Source organism: Chenopodium album, chromosome 23, assembly GCF_948465745.1.
Source record: "Chenopodium album chromosome 23, dcCheAlbu1.1, whole genome shotgun sequence".
NCBI classification, from domain to species: Eukaryota; Viridiplantae; Streptophyta; class Magnoliopsida; order Caryophyllales; family Amaranthaceae; genus Chenopodium; species Chenopodium album.
The window spans coordinates 29669849-29692722 of record NC_137856.1 but is presented as its reverse complement, the minus strand read 5'-3'; the positions used below and the strand labels follow the sequence as shown (position 1 = coordinate 29692722).

At 34.3% G+C, this 22874-nt stretch overlaps 2 protein-coding genes across 2 annotated transcripts; one reads left to right on the top strand and one right to left on the bottom strand.

Moving 5' to 3' along the window:
• Window positions 1-603: 603 nt before the first annotated feature.
• Window positions 604-9661, bottom strand: LOC145609758 (uncharacterized). The gene is made up of 13 exons (XM_081665232.1): window positions 9302-9661; window positions 7861-8739; window positions 7342-7442; window positions 7127-7241; window positions 6901-6978; window positions 6624-6716; window positions 5693-5776; window positions 5393-5491; window positions 4164-4226; window positions 3969-3999; window positions 3663-3709; window positions 2180-2238; window positions 604-1032 (listed from the first exon to the last, which is right to left on the bottom strand). Exons 1-13 carry the CDS (start codon window positions 9344-9346, stop codon window positions 798-800), a joined length of 1929 nt encoding a protein of 642 aa, XP_081521358.1. The 5' UTR covers window positions 9347-9661; the 3' UTR covers window positions 604-797.
• Window positions 9662-11776: 2115 nt separating this feature from the next.
• LOC145607929 (T-complex protein 1 subunit beta) lies at window positions 11777-21788 on the top strand. The gene is made up of 12 exons (XM_081663524.1): window positions 11777-11868; window positions 12039-12095; window positions 12261-12317; window positions 15388-15453; window positions 15575-15686; window positions 16095-16223; window positions 17990-18061; window positions 18151-18266; window positions 18448-18524; window positions 18868-19353; window positions 20622-20937; window positions 21406-21788. Exons 2-12 carry the CDS (start codon window positions 12090-12092, stop codon window positions 21550-21552), a joined length of 1584 nt encoding a protein of 527 aa, XP_081519650.1. The 5' UTR covers window positions 11777-11868; window positions 12039-12089; the 3' UTR covers window positions 21553-21788.
• The last annotated feature ends 1086 nt before the right edge of the window (window positions 21789-22874 follow it).

Below are 22874 nucleotides of genomic sequence, written 5' to 3'. Positions count from 1 at the left end.
TTTTTTGGGAACAGATTAGACCAGATCAGATCAGATAAACAAAATAACATAAAATAAACAAGTCCTTAGTGCTATGGGTTAGTAGAGTTTTCTTCTTCCATTGCAAATAAAAGGTTTTTTTTTTTCCTTATCACTAAGTTTAATCCTTATCACTAAGTTTAAAATGTAAATGTGTTGGTATTGATCAATGCAGTGTATTAGAATAATATTTGACTATATTAATTTACTAGGTTAAAATCCCGAGCAATGCACGATTGTTAAATATTTTTGACAATAATATTACAACATAAAAAGTATATCAAATATATCTAGAAATATTTCATTTGGGTATATATAATTATATGTGCTGGAATATGATTGTCAATCTAAAAAAAATATCATAAGATATAAATAGTTTACTTAAAGATTTTGAAGAAAAAGGAAAAAAAAAAAAGAAATAAAAAAAGCAAAAAAGGCAGGAAAATTTTTTACAAGTTAATGACAAGTGTCCTGGAAGGATTCGCTTTTAGAGTAGGTTAATAGATAGAAAGATGATTTTTTTTACGGAACTATATTAATCTTTTTTTTTGACACAACGGAACTATATTAATCCTATACGGAGTATGTATCAAACCCAAAATCTTGCCTTATTTCTCATGACAGTAATATCTACAAAGTGATTGTGACTTGCGGTACAAGTGAATGAATGTGCAACTGACAAACACAAATTGATACGATGGAAGAGCTCATATCATTTTCGGCATGATGATCCAAGCTCTCATTTGTACAAGATACAATCGTTCAGAGAAACGTGACAATTATGCCTCTGATTGGCCTATATTTTCATCGACTGCAGTGGTAGAGTTAAGGAGTGAGTCTTGAGATTCCTCTGTGTCAAAAGGTTGGGATTCGTGTTTAGCTGCAGCTTGCAACACCCGATTTTGGATATCTAATGATGAAGGTGAGACTGGAAGTCCATTGCCGTTAGTTTCTAGTTTTCCAGTAGCCTGTGAGATAGCCTGCGCTCCTAGTTTCACCGGAGAAAGCAGCAAACTTCACAGAAGCATCAAGATCAAATGGAACATCGTCAACAAAAAAAAGTTGACCCACACTAAAACATGCGGCGTAGTGATAAGCTAAACTTTCTAGTTACATAAGCCTTTGCTACTTCTAAAATGTTGTGAAATGCTAGAGAAAACATTTAAGGTTGAGCACTGTTATATGTATATTATTTAAGAAGGATAATCTTCTTCCTAGTTCCTACCCAGCTCTTGGAGGAAGTACAGTTACCCACATTGAATTGTATTGAAGGAAAGATTTTCAAAGAAGCGAATTACGTGAACCAGATAAACCTATTGAAGAAAGAAATTCAGAGTGAAATGAACCAGAAAGGCAGGCAACATATTCAATCAATGACGTATCTAGTAACCAAGTGTGAATCTAAGCAAAACAGCAGTACTCTTAAACACTGTTAAATGTTAACTGCATTGTTGATATATCTAGTCAAGAGTTTACATACTGCAGTAGAGGCTGCGTTATCTCAGCTTTGATTAACACCGACATGAATGGTACTCTAATGTGCCTTAAGAGTCCCACCTATTGAGCAAGGTAAAGGAGGATCCTATGGTGTTAAGAGGCGGATTTCAATGATCTAAATCTACTATGCAAGAAGGGCCATCTGCTACTGCACTACAAATAAGAATATAATGCAACTGGTTTTCGCAAGTCATTTCAAATTTTCAAGTCCTTTTGACCCTTCTAAGTGACTCATTTTTCTTTATTAGAGATGATTTGTGCTGATTCTTTTGAGACCTGTCTTTTTCTTATAAGATCACATAGGAATAATTCACATTGGTTTATGGAACCTCATATCGAGATAATTATGGAATTACCAAAGCTTGAACAACACCATAAGCTATCTATCATCTAATCTATTTTGATGCCAAGGAGAAAAATACTAGATCAGTCAGCATCCTACAATTATACAAAGTATTTCGGACACACAAAATATGAAAGTATTATCTCCAGAGAGAATGCTTAGCATCAGTCAAATAGTCAATATCTTATCCTTTTTTCCCCAAAAAAAAAGAGAGAAAATTGAATAAATAACCACTCAAAGAATAAAGCATACCAAAAAAGGCAATCAAGTTGCAACTGATTGAACCTATCATTAGGTAATGTGAAGTATAGAAGACATTACCTGACATCATTCTTGAAATCTTCAGAATCCTCATAAGAAGTCACTCGCCGATATATGGTCTATTATGTTGGAGAAAAAACGAGGAGAAATATAATAAGTATATAAAGTGAAGTAAGAGGTAACAGCCATCAGGGCAATAAAAATTCTTTAAAACATCACTAACATCACAAGAGCATCATTAACAACAGTACACACACTTGAACATTACTATAGTTAGTATTTTTCAAGGGAAAGCATTATTGTATACACACACATATTATACTATTATAGTATAGGCGAATTAGGCTCCTGCCACAATTAGTTCCACAATGGCATATTGAAAATGGAGTTGAAGCCAGCAAAAGTTCACACGACACGAACCGGACACGCAAATAACAAAGTGTCAAGGGTTTTCGATCCAATTTATTATACGAGTCAACACGACATGACAAATTTAACTAAACAGATCAGGTTATTGTTGAGATTCCTAACACAAAACCAACATGACTCAACCCGCCTGAGAAAAAAAACTAATAATTTTCAGAATTAATGATAACTCTTTAGAATGAGGCTAACTCTTTCTAATATGACACGACAATATGACACGAACCGGACATGGAAAAAGAAAGTTACTGTCAAGGGTTTCGGATACGTTTAATCAAACACGACACAACACATTTATTTAAAGGGTTTGGGTTAGTGTTGAGGTTCCCCAATCCATTTATCTTTGAACGCAAACAAGGCATGGCAAGATATGAGACATTTGCAAGCTCTAGATAAAGTATAGTCTCATCATGGTCAGCATCTCAGTAACACAAAGATTCAGATAAGATGACTTATAAATATTGCGTTATTCTGTTAGTTACTTTGATGCGCCACTTGGAAAAAGAACGTATATATAACTCGAACTTTTTGCTATGCACTGGGCCACTGGTCATCCAAATAAATTGAAACAGTTACGATGACATTTGAGATCCATATGGGATACGCATCAGCAGACCCCTAAGGCCCTAATCCCAAACACAAAACTAGTCTTGCCACCTAGCTAGGCAGACTGGATGAGGGAGTTATTTGAGTAGTTAAATACGAAGTACTAGCTAGGCAGCTTGTTGATACTTTGCTGTATCACTTGAAGGCAAAATGATTATTATCTTCCAATAAAAAATAAAAAATTTGCTGCTTGCATAGTCATTTGTCAAGAGTCAAAACTTAAAACTCAAAAGCACAAATAGTCATTTTTTTTGGCAAAATTAACCCAATTTCACAAATTCACATTGTAATCTTCTAAATAATCAAAGGATTTCAACAACAGAATTTACACGATCTTACAAAATTGAACAAAGATACGCATCCCTCAATCAAATTTCTATCACCAAGAAAAACATGCATGAGTCCTCATTTAATGTTCGTACGTGAAGATACTTTATCCAAAACAAGTTATATTGACTCTAACATTGTACTGTCATAGATAATGACAGTTCTATCCGAAGTTATGGAAATTTACCTGACCAAGGCCAATAATACCAATGAGTTGTAGAGTTTTCTCCCACTCTGAAACCACATAATGTCCTCTTAGCAAATTACAAAGCAAATTGATAACAGTGTTAACAGTTATATATGCTAAAAGAAACAGCGGTTACACCTCAATATATATTCAGAAAGAGAAATCAAATAAAGCTAACTTTGTTACATAAAGAGGAGCAATAGAAAAAGAAACTTGTTTTTTGTTTCATTTATAGAGATGACTTCTCATGTACGTGGTATTACAAACTCTACTAGTCTAATATCAGGGAAGATGAAGAAAACAAACCTAGCAATGCATAGAATGAAGCAACAGAACCCTGCATCAAAGCAAATGATATCAAATTAATTGAGCATACAAGGTACAATAAGCAAAAACCACAATAGTTTGGAAGATGTATAGCAGTATGACTTGTATACTCAAAAACTTTAATGACAACTGAAACTTATATGGTTTTATTCAATGCAGATAACCTTAACTTACCACAATAACCCCCAAGACTTGGACAGGAGTAGGATTCAACTCTTCAAAGATTGCCTCAGCATCCTGATAAAGGTTAGAATAGTATGGTCATAAACTCATAAATCATATGAAATGGTGTTTCTTGAAGAGGGTACATACACCCAAACATCTATATATAAATAACAGAAATAATCACACACTGAATAAATCAACACTGAACACCAAACACCCACCACCCTTTCTCCCAAAAATATCAAACAACATAAAATTTAAAATCATAATACAACCATTAATAATTGACTCAAATCCACAATTGAGAGACTCAGTCCAGCTCAGAGATGTGGAGCATCCTCGCAATTATAAGCACTTTTACATGATTCGGCTTAGTGATTTGGTAGAATTTGCTTAGGGACAAAGAAAGATATGATTTAACTTAGTGATTTGGTAAAATTTGCTTAGGGACAAAAAAAGATTAGCCTTAGATATGATTTAACTTAGTGATTTGGTAAAATTTGCTTAGGGACAAAAAAAGATTAGCCTTAGGCTTCAATCAGCTTTGAACCGGCCTAGATAGTACCAAATTTCGATGTGTGAAATTCTAATCATTTGTGAATATGAATCGAATTTAGTCGTCATGAATCGCTTGATGACAAGAAATCGCATGGGTGAATGGAACTCTTAATCACCCAGAAGTAAAGACACATGCTCATATATTTATCACACTTTTTTCCGACACACATCACACTGTATAGAAATAGATACTTTTTTCCAAAATCTTCTGCATTTACCCATCCCAATTCAAAATAGTCAACTTTAAATTGCCATAGAAATCCTTCATTCCCCCTGTCATCCCTCCCTACGCATTTCTCATACATAGAACAGATAGATGAAACAGCATTACTTAACCAAGAGACCTGCCATCTACCTTAGTGTTGATTTCTTAGAAAACCAGTCAAATAAAGATTTCAAATATAGTATTTTAATTTTCATAGTAAGAAAGACAGTAGATGCTTGTTGGATTGTTAATATGTAGGGTCTTCAAGTAGGATAAGTAATACATATACCAAGATTGGCAGATGGCATAATACAAAAGTTCTAGTACTTCAGCAAATTACAGAGACACAATTTCAGAAGACTACAAAAATTGACAAAAGACTATCCCTGTTTAAGAAAATGGATCCACTGAATCCAATCCCACAGTCGATAGTCCTATGGAACATGTTAATAATTTAGGAACTGCACAAGACTACCTCATTGAGGATAGAAATTGCTGTCTCAGGTTTCAGCTCCTTAGCACGAAGGCCATTTTTAACCCAGGACTTGAAACCACCTTGGAGGATATATGGTCTCTGGTACATATTAAACAGATAAGACTGATGAGATCAAAATACTCACAGTCAGGAGATGGTTAACAAAACAAAGAACATACAGAGACAAGCATCTCCAAAAATAATTGATATTTGGGAGAGAGATCTTATTTGTTGAGGTTTAATCACAAAAAGATGCATCACAGTAAAGACTTATATAGCCTAGAAATACAAAGAAGTTACCTTAACTCCAAGTTTCCTTAAGGATCTAGCAATGCCTTTTGCATGACTTCCATCAGCATCCATAACTATGATCTTTGATCTGTCCTATAGGTAACACAAGACTTAATTTGAGATACAATAATAGCCATGAAGAGATGCCAGTAAGAGTTATTATAAGAGAATCTAAGGATGTAGGGGTGAGCCATCAAGCTTTTTACAAAGAACAAAATATTTACCCCAAAGGGGATCAACAGATTTACTCAAGTTGGTTTAATGTTTGTTTCATAAAAAACAAATCAACAGCAAAACAAGCAAAAACAATCTTTTGTATGATTTTTGCATCAAACTCCTATGTAATCATGTAAAGAAAGGAGAAATTTTGACATTTCATTGATATGTATTGCACAAATAGAAAAAGGATGTGCATGGCTAGGGATTGAAAAAGAAAAGGCAAAAAAAAGTTGACTGATCTAAATCATTTCATGATGACCATTCTAGATGAGGTAAAACCATCACAGTTGCCTTTTTTTTTTTTGCTCAATGTTCTTAAAAATGTCGAAAGGTATCATTAGCTGTTGCAATTTTGTACAACTACACCAAGGAATTTGCTGGGAAGACTACAGGCTACAGCACATCCAAGTAGAGGACAACAATTAATTGTTAACCCCAAAATTTTCAGACAGCATCATCACTATCAGGAGCATAGCAACCAAATAATAAGTTTGTAGAGAAAACAACTTCTAAAAATTCTCCAAAAAACAAATAAGAAAAGAAAAGGTGGACAGAAAAAATGTCACCAACAAACACTTGTATCATGCAGATTCAAAATGTTGAAACAGAGTTTAGGGCATTTTGGGCCTTTGGGCTAACGAGGATTGGTAAAGGGTTTTTTCTGTAAATTATCAATAAATGGCTCTGGTAAATAACAGAAAATACAAGGGTAAAAGCATACTTTAACATTCTTCAGATCCCGAATCACCACTGCTGTCAAAGTGTCATCAAGGTCTCTGCTGCTCTTCATTAATTTCCTTAGAGAACTATCAATCTGACAGTACAGAAATTTAAATGCATTTAGAATTTATCTGCCACATAGTAAACTATACTTACTTAACTTAGTAAGTATAGTAAACTATACAGCATATCTCTTGATTTGACAGCAAGAATTAATATTTTGCATGCATAAAAAGCACTAATGTATGAAATCTTCAACAAAATACTGTAAATCAAACCTTGGGCATGGATACATCCGCATATCGAGATCGAGCGGATCGTCTAAGATCAGGGATTCCATCTCGTTGCCTCAGATCCTTAATACAAAAAGATACACTAATAATCAGATAAACCTCAATTAAAAAATAAAAAATTAAAAAAAAAATTAAAAAAAAATAATAAAAAAAAATGGTGCTAATCACTTCTGTAGAATATGAAAAGGATAGAAAAAAAACGGTTTCTTGCCTCAGGCCTGGTATCTACAAGAACAGCACTTTCCTTCCCTGATACGAGCTCAAAAGCCAATTCAGGAGACAAATCTCCAGCATAGCCACTGTAGGTGACCAGCCAATATACAGCCCTGCACAAATCTGGTAAACAGCATAAATTTCCTGTAAAAGCATGGAATGACCCCATGCTACACTGAGAAAATATCAGAGTCGGGAGTGCAACATCAATACCATAAAGTAGACGTAGTGCCAACGAGAAGAATGAATGGGACAATAGGATCTGAGGGATCTAAGCCTAAGCTTCTCTCCAGTCCTTCAATGGCAGAATAAACCTGCTCATAAGATCCATGTTTTCAGAGTGAGAAGTACAATTGGCAATTTACTAGAGTGATAAATACTTAGTAATAAATAATGTAATTGCATATTCAAGCAAGTCAGTCCATGGCAAATTTAGTACTAATGCTGTATGTATGATTGCTGCAGGGTGGTAATTGGATTTAGATGGAAACAAAACACCCACACAACAAAAAGCACTAAAGTGACAGTTGGATCCAAACCTATGTTTGTATAGAAAAGGATACATATATAGCCTATCATAATAGTTAGGCATGAAGAACACACTGTATCATATTCGTATTATCATGATGAAACAATAGACCATTAAAAATTATCAACAATAAACTTGGCTCAACTCAAGTCTCACAAATAGATCTAGAGAGACTTGAAGTGGAAGTTAAGACTTAACATCACCTGTAAGAAAACCATCCCCACTGGCCTTGAAATTTGACTAGCTTTCTCCTCAAATAATTTAAGTGCATTCTGGATCTCCGGCGGCAAAAGCTCTTTGGAAGTCTCATACGAATAATAGACAAATTTACTCCCCTTAACCAAAGAATCTTCAACCACAAAAATGGTCTTTCTTAACAACTCAAGAGCTACAACGCCAGCTTTACTGCTGGATTCCTTAAGGTTACTTGGAAGGCTGCTCAATTTAGAACTAGTAAGTTCACCAGCTTGATCAAAAGAAGAGAGCACTTTTGTGGTTAGATTTTCAATTACTTGATTGCCATCCTTGACAATGTCTGATATCGTCGAATTAATCTTATCCACAGAGCTATTCAAGGCATTCTCCCCCTCACCAAATGAAGCTCTTATTGATTCATTTGTTTGGGAGAGAACATTCTCAAAACTACTGCTGGAAGAAGGCAATGGCTCAGCAATGACGCCAGAAATGTCAGGCACGTTACTAGTGCTGTCAGCAACACGATCCAAAATCGAGACAAGCCCTTCACTAGAAGGTTCTAGCAAGATATCAGCACTATTCACCAAGTTGTCCCCTAGTTGTTCTTGTGACACTAAGGCAGACGAGTCCTCCACATAAGTTAAATGTTGTCCACCTCTAAAAAACGAAGCACTCATATTTCCGGTAGTGTAATTCCATCCATCCAATAATGTCTTATGTCCTCCATGAAAGTCATAACTGAGAGAACTTGCAGCTTCTTTCTGAAGGCATGCCCCTGGACAAACACCACCTGACAAGCTAGGAATTGTTGTGTCTACCGAAACACATTGAATACCAAACGCCTTTTGCGTTCGAGTAAGGCATCTCACTCCATCATTTAACAAGATCTGCACAACCAATATGGCTGATCAATTATAAACTATTTCAAACTTTTATTTGCATTTGCAATCCTAGAGAGCGAAATGCCTAATGATGTTCATTGTTAAAAAAAAGGTAAGCCCCCAATCATCTCTTTAATTTTTAGACCATTCTTTTGAGCAAATACTCGGCAGTTCTTTATGGATGCCAACTAGCTTAGTTGTTTAAAATTCCGAGAGCAATAGTGATGATACTCAAGACCTAATATCGAATCCCGTCTACATCATTGTGCTAATGTGCTTTATAGCTTCCATACACAACAACAAAAAATGCATTTCTTTTCCTAAGAGGCATCAAAGATTTAAACTTTTAACATTCCTAATAATCACCTCCCAAGAAGCATATATACAGCTTAAGATGATGAAGCATACTAATCAACCTAAACAAACAGCTTCATATCTAATTAGCAATATTAGAACTAATTAATAGGGATAATAATCCAAATCAGCTACATCTAATTAGTGCATTAAATATGATCATTCCAAATTCAGCTAAAAGAATAAGTATTCTGAAGCATTATATTATTGTTACCTGTGAGTTAGAAGAACATCGGGTGGCTGAGCAAACTGGCAACATTTTCTACCCCGGAAAATAGAAATAACCCAATTCTCAAATTCCTTGAAATTCTGCAAAATTATGCTAAAATCTTAAGACCCATAAAAATTTATACGAATTTGAAAATGTTTTCTGAAAACCCAGATAAAATTAATGGCAACAGAACAGCAGTTTGTTTCAGCAGTGAAAGAATGGAAAATGACAGAATTTTAAGCCAGAAATTGTGTACCCGAACAAATGACCAATGAAATTGTAGTGTATGAAATCGTGTGGCGTATCGAGGTGTTTAGGTTCATCTATTGAGATTCTCTCTATCGAGTTGTGGACAAAGTTCAATGCTAGTCGTTGTCTATTTGGCATTATCCTTTTTCTATGTCCTTTGGTGTAGCTCTACGGAAATCACTACCATTTAACCGGCTCCGTTTTTAATCCGTCAATAATAAATATTTTATCAAATTAAACTTGGGTTAGTGAGTAAGATTATACCTTTCAACCTTAAGGTTGAGAGTTCAATCCGTACTACAATTTGGTGGAGATCCTCTTTATCCTAAAATTGTGAGGTTTGAGGTCTAGTCAAGGTTCTTCTCCTCCCGTCACTACCACTTATTCACTTAACCTCATTCTTCTCTTTTATAGTTATACTTCTCCATTTGTTGCATTCTTTGTATATCCCCTATGTTTACTCTGCTTTTTCCCTTTTACTTTTTCCATTATTTGTTTATATTATACTCTTCGGTCCTTTTTTGTTTGCTCCATTTGCCAAAAAGGATGTCTCTTATTGATTGCCCTATTATAGTTTGGGATACGATCATTACTCACAAATATTGGCTTGGGACCACCCCCAGTATGTTTCTTTTACCATTTTTTTTTTAATAAAGTAGATTTATGGGATGGAGCAAACAAAAAAGGGATGAGGGAGTACTCCGTATATGATAGGATACATGAAAATTTTCAAATTTAACCACACTTTTATTTGGTTTTTAGAGTATACCTTTGTCGAACTATTTCGTTCATACCTTGTTGATTGTGTAAAAACACATTTCAAGGCATCATTTGGAAATATAAAAAATGTGATTCATCAAGTTTAAGGAGTTGAGATTGAATTGTATTTGTGTTACATGGAAATAATTTTCAACAATAAGCAAGGTCTATATACATAGTGGTATGTTCGTCATTATTTATTTTTATAATGGAGTTAAGTATATATAATAATGGGGTTTATCTTTTTCATCTTTTTTGGATATGCATGGCAATAAATTAGGGACTCAGTTTTTTTTTTTTTTTTTTTTTTTTTTTTTTTTTTTTTTTTTTTTTTTTTGCAAAAAAGTTAATGAAGGGACTTTTTTTTTTTTGTCAAATTATTAAAGAAGGACTCAATTTTTTCTGGTGGGTTAAAGTTGGGTTAAGTTACCGATTTTTCCAACTACAGGTCCCAAAAGGTGAAAAAATAAAAAAGATAGACCTTAATTTTATACTTAACTCTTTTATTATGTATCCTTGTTAATTTACATTTGGGGTAGGGATGTGTAATACCCCTTCTCAATCTAATAAAAGGCTTGGTTAATAGGTTTGGAATTCGCTCTCTTCTTAGAAGCATGGAATTGTCATCATTTTGGCTAATCTAGAAGACCCTTATTGCACTCTCTTTTTGCTTACTACTCATACATTATAGACATGTAGAAAACATGTGAATCCGTGGAAGTATCTTGAAAAGTTAGCTTATACTCGTAGGTTATTGCAAGCTTTCTAACAAATTATAGCCCTTATCTCAATGTACTTAGTTTCTTATGCGTAGAGAATTTTGTATTTTGATTCGCCATACTAGTCATCTATTGTGAAGGGTTGTAAATTGTAGTATGTAACAAGTTTTCATCATTATCACTTATGTTAACTTGTTAATTACTTTATTTCAACAACCTTAATATTATGTAATATCGTAAATCCAAAACTCAAAAACTATCTGAAACATTCCCTCCGTTGCTAAAAATTCGACTCACTTTGCATTTGCGCGATCTCCATTTGCATCTTTGACCATCAATATCTTCGACTATGCATAAGCTAGAAGTTTTAAAAGTTTATATTTGAAAAATTAATACTTAGGTGAATCTAATAAAATCTCACATTTTTATTTTTTTTATACATAAATCATAAAACATGCTCAAAGTTATGTACTCCCTATGACGGTAGTGTAGAACACTCGAGACTTCACTCTAAGACACTACCCTAAAAAAACCTCATTTCAAAGTTGCACTCTCACAAATCATCACACACCACACCCCCACCAACAAAACCCTACACCAAACTCAATTCACCCGTCTATTTCATCAAACCACTCAAATCAACGGTCAAAACACCTCGTTCCCACCAAAACAAACATACACCCAACCACACTAGATCACCATTTTGAAGCACTTTCTCAAACACCAAAAATCGCAAAAACCTGAAAACCCTTCTTCTCATTTCACTCCAACATAGAGAAAAACCCAACACATTCTCGAACTTCCTCACTCTCTCTCCTCCGCCGTCGCTTTCTCTCTCCTCTCGTAACCATTTTCTCTCTCTTCATTTCTTCTTCATTGTTGCGATCTATCTTCATTATCGTATTTTTGAATCTTATTGTTTTGATTTTATAGTATGTAGTTTTTGTAATTTATGTTTTGGTTTTTGCTAGAAGATATTTGTGTTGAAATTGTTCGATTTGATTTGTTTTTAGGTGATTTGTGAGGTTTCAGAGTTGAAGTTTCTGTTACTTTAGTCTACTATTATGGCGGTATGTTTTTGTTTTTTTGTAATATGATGCTTTGTTTGGTGATTTGGAGTGTACTAGACTCTGACTAATCTGGATTTGAGTTCCGGGTTTCCAGTTTGTTTGGGTTTTGGTGAAGTGTTGTTGAATGTTTTAATGAATTTGTGTGTGATTTGGGGTGTTGTGTAGGTTGATAGAATCTTGAAAGATGAAGCTTCTGAGGAGAAGGGAGATCGTGCTAGAATGGTGAGTTTCTTGTTTCGTAGATTGGAGTTTAGCTGATTATAGTGTAATCTGTATGTTATGTCGCTCTCGATAATTGGGATATTTTTTAAAAATTTGTTTATGTTGATGTTGTTTTATGCATGATATAAGCTGATTGATTTGTGAATATAAATGGAGAGAAACTCTGGAATAAAATTCTGCTGCCTAAATCTGATGAGTATTCTTTACAAGGTTTAGAAGCTTGAATAGACATTTGAATATGTACTGAAGGTAGGTAACCTAGACTTTGGTATGGCCATATCGGTGTTAGGTAGGATGTCTGATTTTTCATAGCTCATTAATTGATACATAAGAGGCGTCTTCTTTAAATTTGGACGCAATTGCAGAAATATGCCATTTTCTCAATGGTTGTTTGAATAATATATTTGCTTCATGTCATCAAATTCCTTGTTTCTAATGCCTAGGTTCACTACCACTCATTTTCTTTCCCATCATAGTGTATTACTTGTGTAATAAAATGTCATAAAGCATTCTACTATTAGAAAATTCCATTCTCATATCCTTGTGGTGTTGTGTAAACAAACTTATGTGACAAACACAATGTCAAAGTGGGTATAACATTGGTTTTACGAGCAATGCATAGTAGCTATTCAGCTAATTGCAGCTTAATAGCCTTGTTTGCTGGCTTGATAGTAGACTTAGAAAGAACATAATTTAGTTTTAACATTGTGTTCATGTTTACGGTTTTTCCCTCATTAAGCATGAGAGCATGGCAAAAATAAAGAAGCATATGGTTTTTTAATTGAAAATCCTAATGGTTAATGAAAGTTTGTGCATAATGTAAGATTTTACCTTTTAAAGGGTAAACTAGTGATTGTCTCACTCGATTGTTACTTTTCATTATTTTTTGTATAGTGAGGAAAACATGAGTCCTCGATGTGATAAATAATTACTAGATATATAAATCCCTCTTAAGTACGGGAATGTAGATTTACCATATATTAATATAACTAAGCTTTTGTCGCGTCCAACTTACGGGCTTATTATAGGAATAATTTTTTAAGTTATGTATGCTTTTGAACACATAGTTAAATAGTAGCATGAATACATGGTTGAGTATTGGTTGATAGTTAGTTTCTTAGTAGGAATAATTTTGCCTCTCATACAATTGATCTGTATTGAATTCTAAATAGTTAAAGTAATTAGTTGGAGTATTGAATTCAAATAAGGCTATTAATTAAGGGGAAGAAGATTGGGGGACTAAAATTGAAGGCAAAATGTACAATTAATTTTGATAAAAGGTTGAATTTGAAGAGGGGAGGTATAGATAAATTTGCGTGGGAGATGGAGAGGCTCAAGATGCTTCTCTTCTATTGGTTTGGATTTTTGTGGGTTAAGCAATATTTATTTTAAGAAAAATGAAAAGTTCTAGAAGTTTAATGAAAGAGTTAAGTAGATAGGAAATCTTAGACACGTGACTTATTGGGTTGAAAAGTGAAGAAGATGGGGAAATGTCATAGAATGATGACATGTGTTATTTTGGTTTGAGTTTTTAAATAATAAGTATAGAATTCTATCTACGATAAAATGGGGTTAGAGTATGTTATTAGGATGTAAAGGCTTAAGTGCTTTTTGTGGTCTAGGCAAAGCGATTTTGATGGGCGCACCACCTTAAGGTGCATTAAGGCGCACAACAGGCTTTTCACCTCTTTTTTTTGTTTTTGTTTTTTTTTTTTTTTCTATTTTCTATTTCTATTTTTTATTTTTCTTTTACATGCGCCTCACTTTAACTAGGCACACCTTAGGCACATGGAATTCCTTGACACCTCAGTGTTCCTTAGATTTTTCTTATACATTAATGTCAGTAGTACTATTATTGTGTTGGAGGTCTATATATCTATAGATTAAGAGTTTAAGATTTTAATATTGTTCATTTTGAATCATAAAACAATGACATTGAAATAGTGGTACCCATTTTTCATTTCAAAGGTCATATGTTTAATTCTTGGCATCCACAATGTTTATTTTCTATCAATGAGGGGCTATAATGAAATTAAAGCCCTTGGATGAGAGGAAGGTGCTTTGTAGCACATAAACTTTCTTAGGATCGATTTTTTAATACTTCCTACTCCCTCCGCCCCTTAATTAGATGCCTACTTCTAAAATTACACGGGAATTAAGGAACTTTGAGATTTCTTAAAACTTATGATTGGAAAGTACAAAGTGCATGTGGGGTTAGAGAGAGATAGATAGAAAAAAAAAGTAGTTGGTAATTATTGAAGAGATTAAGAGAGAAAATGTTGGAAAATGATGTCAAAAGTACAAAATAAATTAAAGGAAATTGATAACAACTCATTGAAAAGAAGGAATATTGTCAAAAAGTACATTCTTGAAACAGAAATAGGCTTTTAATTTTGAAACCCCTAAAGGAAGTACTTCGTCCGTTCTTTTTTACTTGACACGCATTGACTTTTACACTATTCATTACCCCTTCTTTGATTGTCTTTTGTAAATAATGTATAAGGAAAAACATATTACTTCCTCCGTTTTTTTTAGTTGCAACACTTCCCTATTTTGGAAATTGGTGATTAGTTGCAACACTTTCCATTTTTTACATTTCTTTCTCTGTATCTCTCTCCTACCCACATGGGTCCCTCTTATTTTTCTCTCTATCTCTCACCTCTTGAAAAATTGCCTAGGAGACCACAAAAATAGAAGTGTAGCAACTAAAAAAAAGGAGGAAATATGTGAAATTATTTTGAATTCGTCTCAATAAGTACCCTCATAATATATAACTTTTATAATTTTTTATTTATGGAGAATTAAAGTTATTGATCGTTAAAGTTTTACATTGGTAAGTGTGATAAAAGAAACATGTCAAGTAATAAAGAACAAGTATAGTATATTGCTATAGATTAAACATGTGCTTTATGGGTAGGAATATTGCACCATTTTTAAGTCATCAAAAGAAAAATGTTATAAGTGTTTGAATGCTTGAATATGGAACATGTGGAATTGTTTGCTTGTAAAATTATTGACTTTTATTATTTGGTTGACAAAGTTTTATTCTTTTTAACTCTTATTTTATCAGGCTACATTTATTGGCGCACTTGCGATTGTAGACTTAATCAAAACAACTTTAGGACCAAAGGGAATGGTACTGTTCTCATTTCTCATGAATCTTAACGCAATATTTTAATTTTAAGCTTTTGTGATCTATTTCATGTATGTGATTGTGCTCTAACATTGACTTATTATGATTCATTTGTTTGTTATAGGACAAGATTTTGCAGTCAACTGGTCGAGGTCATAATGTTACTGTGACAAATGATGGGGCGACAATCATGAAGTCCCTTCACATTGATAATCCTGCAGCCAAAGTTCTTATTGGTATCCTTTTAAGGTCCTCCCCCCCCTCTATTATTTTATGGTCTTTGTTCAAATGGAATGAAAGAATCACATGAATACATCATACACTGTTATTATTTAGCTAAGTATTTCTCATGAATCTTGACAACCCAGTCTTTCAATTTAAAGCATTTTATTTTTTTTTTTAAAAAAAATTCCCTACTTCATGTTGTTATTGTTGAAACAACAGGTAGTCTTATTTTTAAAATTAGCACTCTATAAAGAATGAGATATTAACACTAAGCATGTGCAGAGGGGAAAATTGAGGTGTGTTATATGTTTGTCTGTACTTTTGTAGAAATCGTTGGTGTGTATATATTAGTTGATTGAAGGATAAGTAGTTTGGACCAGTGAGGTTCTTGTTATATGTTGTCCTTAACCTAAAGTCAGATATTTCAAAGACACAAGATGATGAAGTTGGTGATGGGACAACATCAGTTGTTGTCTTGGCTGGAGAGCTGTTAAGAGAGGCTGAAAAGCTGGTTGCAATGAAGATTCATCCCATGACCATAATAGCAGGTTAGTAATTTGAGCTTTGGAAGTTTTGTTGTTATTGTTATGTGGGTATGCAGATGTTCCTCATGCTGCTAAACTTATCTAACTTTCTTTGATCCTTCTCTTAAGTATAGTTTATCCTTCCTTTCTGTTAGTGTATGTTTGCTTGTTTTTCGTTAATGAGATTTCTCCTTGGAATTAGATTTCTTGATTTGGTATTCTAAGTAGTTCGGTAAGCGCATTGAACAATGTAGGGATCAGAATGGCATGAAGTTAGAGTTACTCAAGTCTACCTTAGATCGGCCCAACTCAATTGGTTAGACCTGGTGTTGGTGGTCTGGTTCTGAATTGTCGTTGGTGTCGGGTGTGATGCGCAACTTTTCTGTCTTAAAGTATTGGACCCAACTTCTTTTAAGGTGCAGTGTGACCTTCCCCTATGCAGAAGATTCAGACTGAAGCTTTAAAAAAAAGCCCATATATTATAACTGTATAATGTAAGAAGATGAAGTGCGAAGCTTGCTATACATCTTCAAGAAAAGGGATGGTAATCTTTGAGTGAATTACATGCCCATGTTGTAATGTGTGGAAGCATCTCAACCAGCTTGTTACATCTTGTGCATGTCTTTTTTATATGTTATTTAGACTTTGCTAGTTGCTGTTTGGCTGGAAATTTACCAGCAGTACTAGTCGACTAAGGAAAAAAATTGAAGTGCAATATAAACTCTCTAAGTTTTCATAATTGTTGTGTTTAATCACTTGGTTGAGCATGATAAATAACCAACTCAATTTCAAATTCTTCAGTTTTCAAGATTTAAATATGAGAACCGAGTATCAAATACTGCCATATTTTGTGTTTTAAGCTTCTCAGTCCTACTACAGAGATTTTTGAAAATTGAGGGAGTTAATCGTTTTAATTTGCCCCTTGGATTTTTTTGCATAAGCATGGGTTTTGGGCGCTTGTATTGATTTTTGTCTTGGTGAAGTGAAGAGGAAAAAACTTAGAGCAAATGCATATTGGTCATGCTTCTTGTAATGAAGTCACGGCTCTGTTCCCTGTGATAATCCATGGTACTTTATCTGTGTGCTGGCCAACAATTGCCGGTATCTACATTGTCTATTGGTAAATTTTTTCGGCTTTCAGTCTCATGGACATTAAGGGCGCTATGACTAATCTTTGTGAACAGTTTACTAGTTTAGTTTCAGTAGTTATCTCGAGAGACTCATATGCTATGATTTTGGGTGTAGTGAATTGAATCTTTAATCCAATTGCTATTTAGTTACTTATTAGTTTGTACCTTTTCTTTTTAAATGGAGAATTGTGGCTGGTGGTACCCCAATCTTTCTGTAACCTGCACAAAGACTCACCTGCCAATTAGCTTCCCCTGTATAGAAGTATACCATATTAGGCTATGGTCCTATGGCTCTGTCTGAAAGAATTGGTCAAACTTAGGTTGCTGGTTATTGGCAATAACTATATGATGGATGGGTTCCTATGTCGAAATATAGCTGGCTTTTTCTCATTTTTTTTTTATTTATTTTTTTTAAACTTGATTGGTCATCAATTTAGTTGAGCAAGTGTCTGTAGTATATGTATTTGTTATTTTTTTTGTTAATGTTAATTGTGTGCTGTACTTTTTACTAGATAGTGATTATGTTTCTGATAATATGAGCCTCTGATTTTATGTTTCTGATAGTATGAGCCTCTGATTATATGTCATTAAGGTTATAGGGGTGGCTTCTCATATTGCTCTGAGTTCTGACAATTGAGGTTTTGATATTTTGTCATCCAGGTTATAGAATGGCTTCTGAATGTGCTCATAATGCATTGCTGAAGAGGGTGATTGACAACAAAGAAGATACAGGTTCTGATATTAGCTGTCCTCTTATAAACTTTCTTTTATAATTGCATTTTGTAATTTCTCATGGATGTATGAACTCCTATACAATGCAGATAAATTCAGGTCAGACTTGATGAACATTGCAATGACTACACTGAGTTCAAAAATATTGTCCCAAGACAAGGAACACTTTGCCAATATGGCAGTGGATGCAGTTATGAGGCTGAAGGTGATAAAATTAAAGCATTATGGCTTCTAATGTACACATTGATGTTAGTTATGAAATTTATGGTGCTTCTGCTTAACTCAACTGTACTGTTGTATTCATGCAGTATCTTTGCTTGGGTGTATGACAGTAGAGTTTATTTTTTTGACCCTCGTATTAATGTGGTGTTCTTGACAATTTGCAGGGCAGCACAAACCTGGAGGCCATCCAGATCATCAAGAAACCTGGAGGTTCCTTGAGAGATTCGTTTTTAGATGAAGGGTATGCCTTTTTCTCCCAAGCTATTTCATTAATTCACTAGTAGTAGATTTGCAGTTGTTCTCTAGTTACATTCTAGATTTTCATTAGTTTTATGTGAATTACAAACTGTGTACTTTTTATTAGTAGTTATTTTATTTTTTTTCAATTACTGAACTGATTTGCATGAATGAGACCTTCGTTTTGTGAATTTGTTGCCAGCAAAAGTAAATAGAAAATGTTTTCATTTGTTGAATATCACCTATATCAGTATTTTTTTTTAAAATTATTATTGTTAATATTTTTTATTTTAAATTGTTTTCATCTCCATGGCTTGTGAACTTATGTGAATTTTTTACTACTACAGATTTATTTTGGACAAAAAGATTGGTGTTGGACAGCCAAAGCGTATAGAAAATGCTAATATTTTAGTGGCAAACACTGCAATGGACACAGACAAAGTTAAGATCTATGGGGCACGTGTACGTGTTGATTCAATGGCTAAGGTGGCTGAGATCGAGGGAGCAGAAAAGGACAAGATGAGGGAGAAAGTGAAGAAGATTATTGGTCATGGAATCAATTGTTTTGTTAACCGGCAGTTAATTTACAATTTCCCAGAGGAACTCTTTGCTGATGCTGGAGTGCTTGCCATCGAGCATGCTGATTTTGATGGTATTGAACGCCTTGCTCTGGTGACTGGTGGGGAGATTGCATCAACCTTTGATAATCCTGAATCTGTTAAACTTGGACATTGCAAACTGATCGAGGAAATTATGATTGGGGAAGACAAGCTAATTCATTTCTCTGGAGTTGAGATGGGACAGGCGTGCACAATTGTACTGAGAGGTGCAAGGTATGTATTTCTCTATTTGTATTCCTCTCATATTTGCTTCATTTTTTAGATGCAATGCTTTTTCTTATTTAACTGTTTTCATAGTTGCTACCATTCTGATTTTGGTAAATTCCAAGTGCAGAATTACCCAAAATGCGCTTGTCTGTTTGACCCTAACATCTCTCTTTAACTCTTCACATATCAAATCCCCACAACCTAATCATCGAAACAACATAACCATAGATCACCCCTTTTGACCTATCAATACTTCATTATTACATTATCTACAACTCATTACCACCTTTTTTTTTTAAAATCCTTTTCAATCTCTATCATTTTTATCTTCTACCCACAAGCTCTCAACTAATCCCACCGTTCATCAAAGCCACCTCCCTCACTGACATATCTTTGCTGATCATCAAAGCCACCACCCATCTTTGTGGCGAAAAACTAACAAACACTGCCACATCAACCATCAAATGATCTTTCTTTTCTGTTTCTCGATTTTGTCTTTATTTTTCCTCTTTAACTCCTTTCTTAATTTCTCAAGCTTTCAGTGTGGGTGACTTCATTTTTTAGTGTTGGCAATGGTTGCTTCTATAAACAACAGAGGAGTATCTTCCTTCATCTTTCTCAATAATTTCCGTTAAAATAAAATAGATGTGATCTTGTGCATGCTATTCGTTTCACTTTAGTATTCCTTTCTGGTAATCAGCTGAAGGAGCTAACAGTAAAGGAAATGATAGTGCCCATAAACAAAGCCTTGAGATAATATTGTCATATGTAATTGGCTATGCATGACTGCTTATTACATATTGAAGATGTTCCTCTGATGTTAGCTATTGAAAACTTCATGCGCTTGCTGCTCTTCAATTTCTTCTGACAATTTATTCTGTTTTGAATTTTCCTTATTGGTTTGAGAGCTGAGCGTTATTGTACAGATGGTGACCAATGTTCTTTTTTCGCCTTCACAAATCTATATAGAAATTGGTAGTCTATATCATATGAATCTGAACTGAGGGAGTCAAGATTTACATTATTTCGACGCTTTGCTACTGTTATTGCCCTTGTTATCATGTTATGAGCCTTATTGAAGGCATTGACATTGGCCTTAGAATATTTGGAAAACTTATATTTGCTGTTAATTCGCTAATTCATCTTTACCTACATGTGTGCGTGAATTATTCTTTTGGTAGATTTATAAATTTGTTGACAGGCATTATTTGTGACTACCTGTTTTATTGCCTGTGTATATTTTGAGTTAAACATATCTTGCTATGTTTATGCAGTGAGCATGTTCTTGATGAGGCTGAAAGGTCTTTACACGATGCCCTGTGTGTGCTGTCGCAGACGGTGAATGATAGCAGGGTTTTGCTTGGGGGTGGTTGGCCTGAGATGGTCATGGCAAAAGAGATAGATGATCTTGCTAGAAAAACTCCTGGAAAGAAGTCTCATGCCATTGAAGCTTTCTCACGGGCACTCCAGGCGATACCGACGATTATTGCTGACAATGCTGGATTAGACAGTGCAGAGTTGATTTCAAAGCTTCGTGCAGAGCACCACAAGGAAGGCAGTACTGCAGGAATAGATGTGATCACTGGAGCTGTAAGTAGACTTCCAATCTTTATTCTAAAACATGCTAATATGGGCTGTGTTGGCCGCTTTAACTATATGTCTATATGCATTTAATTACTGATGCTAAAGTGGCCAGATTTCTCTAGTCTGTTGCTTCTTATCAATTGCAGTGTCGTCTACCACAAGTAGATTGTTGTCAGTTAGGCAAGTGCATGTTAGAACATTGGACTGGAAATAGAAAAGTCACGCTCTATGTTACTTTTGGACTGCTAGCATACTTGGCTACAGTGAAATTTGCCCATTTACTTGATAGATGGGTCAATGGGACATGATTCTCAATTATATTCACACGGATCTATGGTTAAATGGTTGGGAAATCAGTCGTAACTATTTGTGGTTTTGAATTCTGTAAACCCCTACCCTTGTGTGTTTTTGAGGTTTGCCTTGTATTTCTCTTATAATCATGTAATTAATGTTCAAGGTATTGGATTCCTACAGGTTGGAGATATGTCTGTTCTGGGAATCTCAGAGTCTTTTAAGGTAAAGCAGGCTGTTTTATTATCTGCTATTGAAGCAGCTGAAGGACTCCTTAGGGTTGACGAGATCATCAGATGTGCCCCAAGGAGGAGAGAAGATAGAATGTAAAGCTGAGATTTGGTTTTGTATCATCGGACCTTAGATTTTGTACTAGTGTTTTTTTTTTTTTTTTTTTTTTTTTTTACTTGATTTAGAAGGCAGTCTGGGATTTTGCTTTTCTTCCCTGTGCAATATGCTGTTCCGTAGCAGATAATGAATTTCTTTCTGTGATGGTGTTGAATGTTCGAGCTGATATTTTGTACATTGAATATTGCGACATTAAAGTTTTGGTGGAAGAACAGCAAGTGTGAATTGTTGTAAGAATAGGATAGTGCTGATTTTATTAAATTTGATAGAATTACACTTTGTGACTTAAACAAGTAAAATGACATCTGTTTTTAGTGATAGGCCAAGGCTTCTTGGAGACAATAGTGGTGACTATAGCTTATTTTCATTTTCAGATAGATCTTATCACCCATGCCCCCCCCCCCCCTCTCTAAATCGCTAGCATTTGACGTCTTTTCAAATGAAGTATTACGGTTTTGACTGCTGTAAAGCCTGTAGATGTAGTTTCGAACATCTTGCATAGTAAGAACTAAGAAACCAAAGCAAAACAAAAGGAAGATACCTCAATAAAGGAAACTAGACTAATGAAGAATTGCATTGGTGATTTTCATTTTCTAGAGCTTCCCATTGCGTATGTTACCTTCAAATCTTTAATGAATCCCAGATATTTTCAATGCTTTGAGTACTCCCTCCGTCCCTAAATTACATTCCTCCTTTCTATTTTTGGTATTCCAAAATTACATTCATCCTTTCTATTTTTGGTAAGTTTTTTTTAGTAAATCAACTCTCTTTTTCTGTTTTGTATTTAATGCTTTCTCACTCATCCTTACCTAATCTCACTCATAATCCTTGTGCCAAATTATTGATGACTTGTCATAAGTAATAACTAATCTATCTTTGTCCTTCCCATTGCATTATCTAATTATTGTTATTTGTCTTATTCTTCCCTCTTTAATTCCCGTGTAAATTTCCAAAGAGGAATGTAATTTAGGGACGGAGGGAGTACAAGGTTCATCTTGACTCCGAATTATTCAATACAAACTGTGATACACTGAAAAATAAGTTTAACAAATGTACTACATATATGGTTATTGATGTTAGTAATAGTTTGCCTATTTCCTATTCTTTCTTCTAATATGTTAGGAATTCCCCTAGTGAAGAGGGCTTCTTATTGTTAATTTTCTTAACTTTATAAAAAAAAGAAAAAAACAAATTACTACATAGAACATGTAATACTATAGTGAAGTATTATTTCATTTTATGCCACCAACTCTGTATTATGCAACTGTTTAATGCATAAATTATATTGTAGATCGTCAATGCTA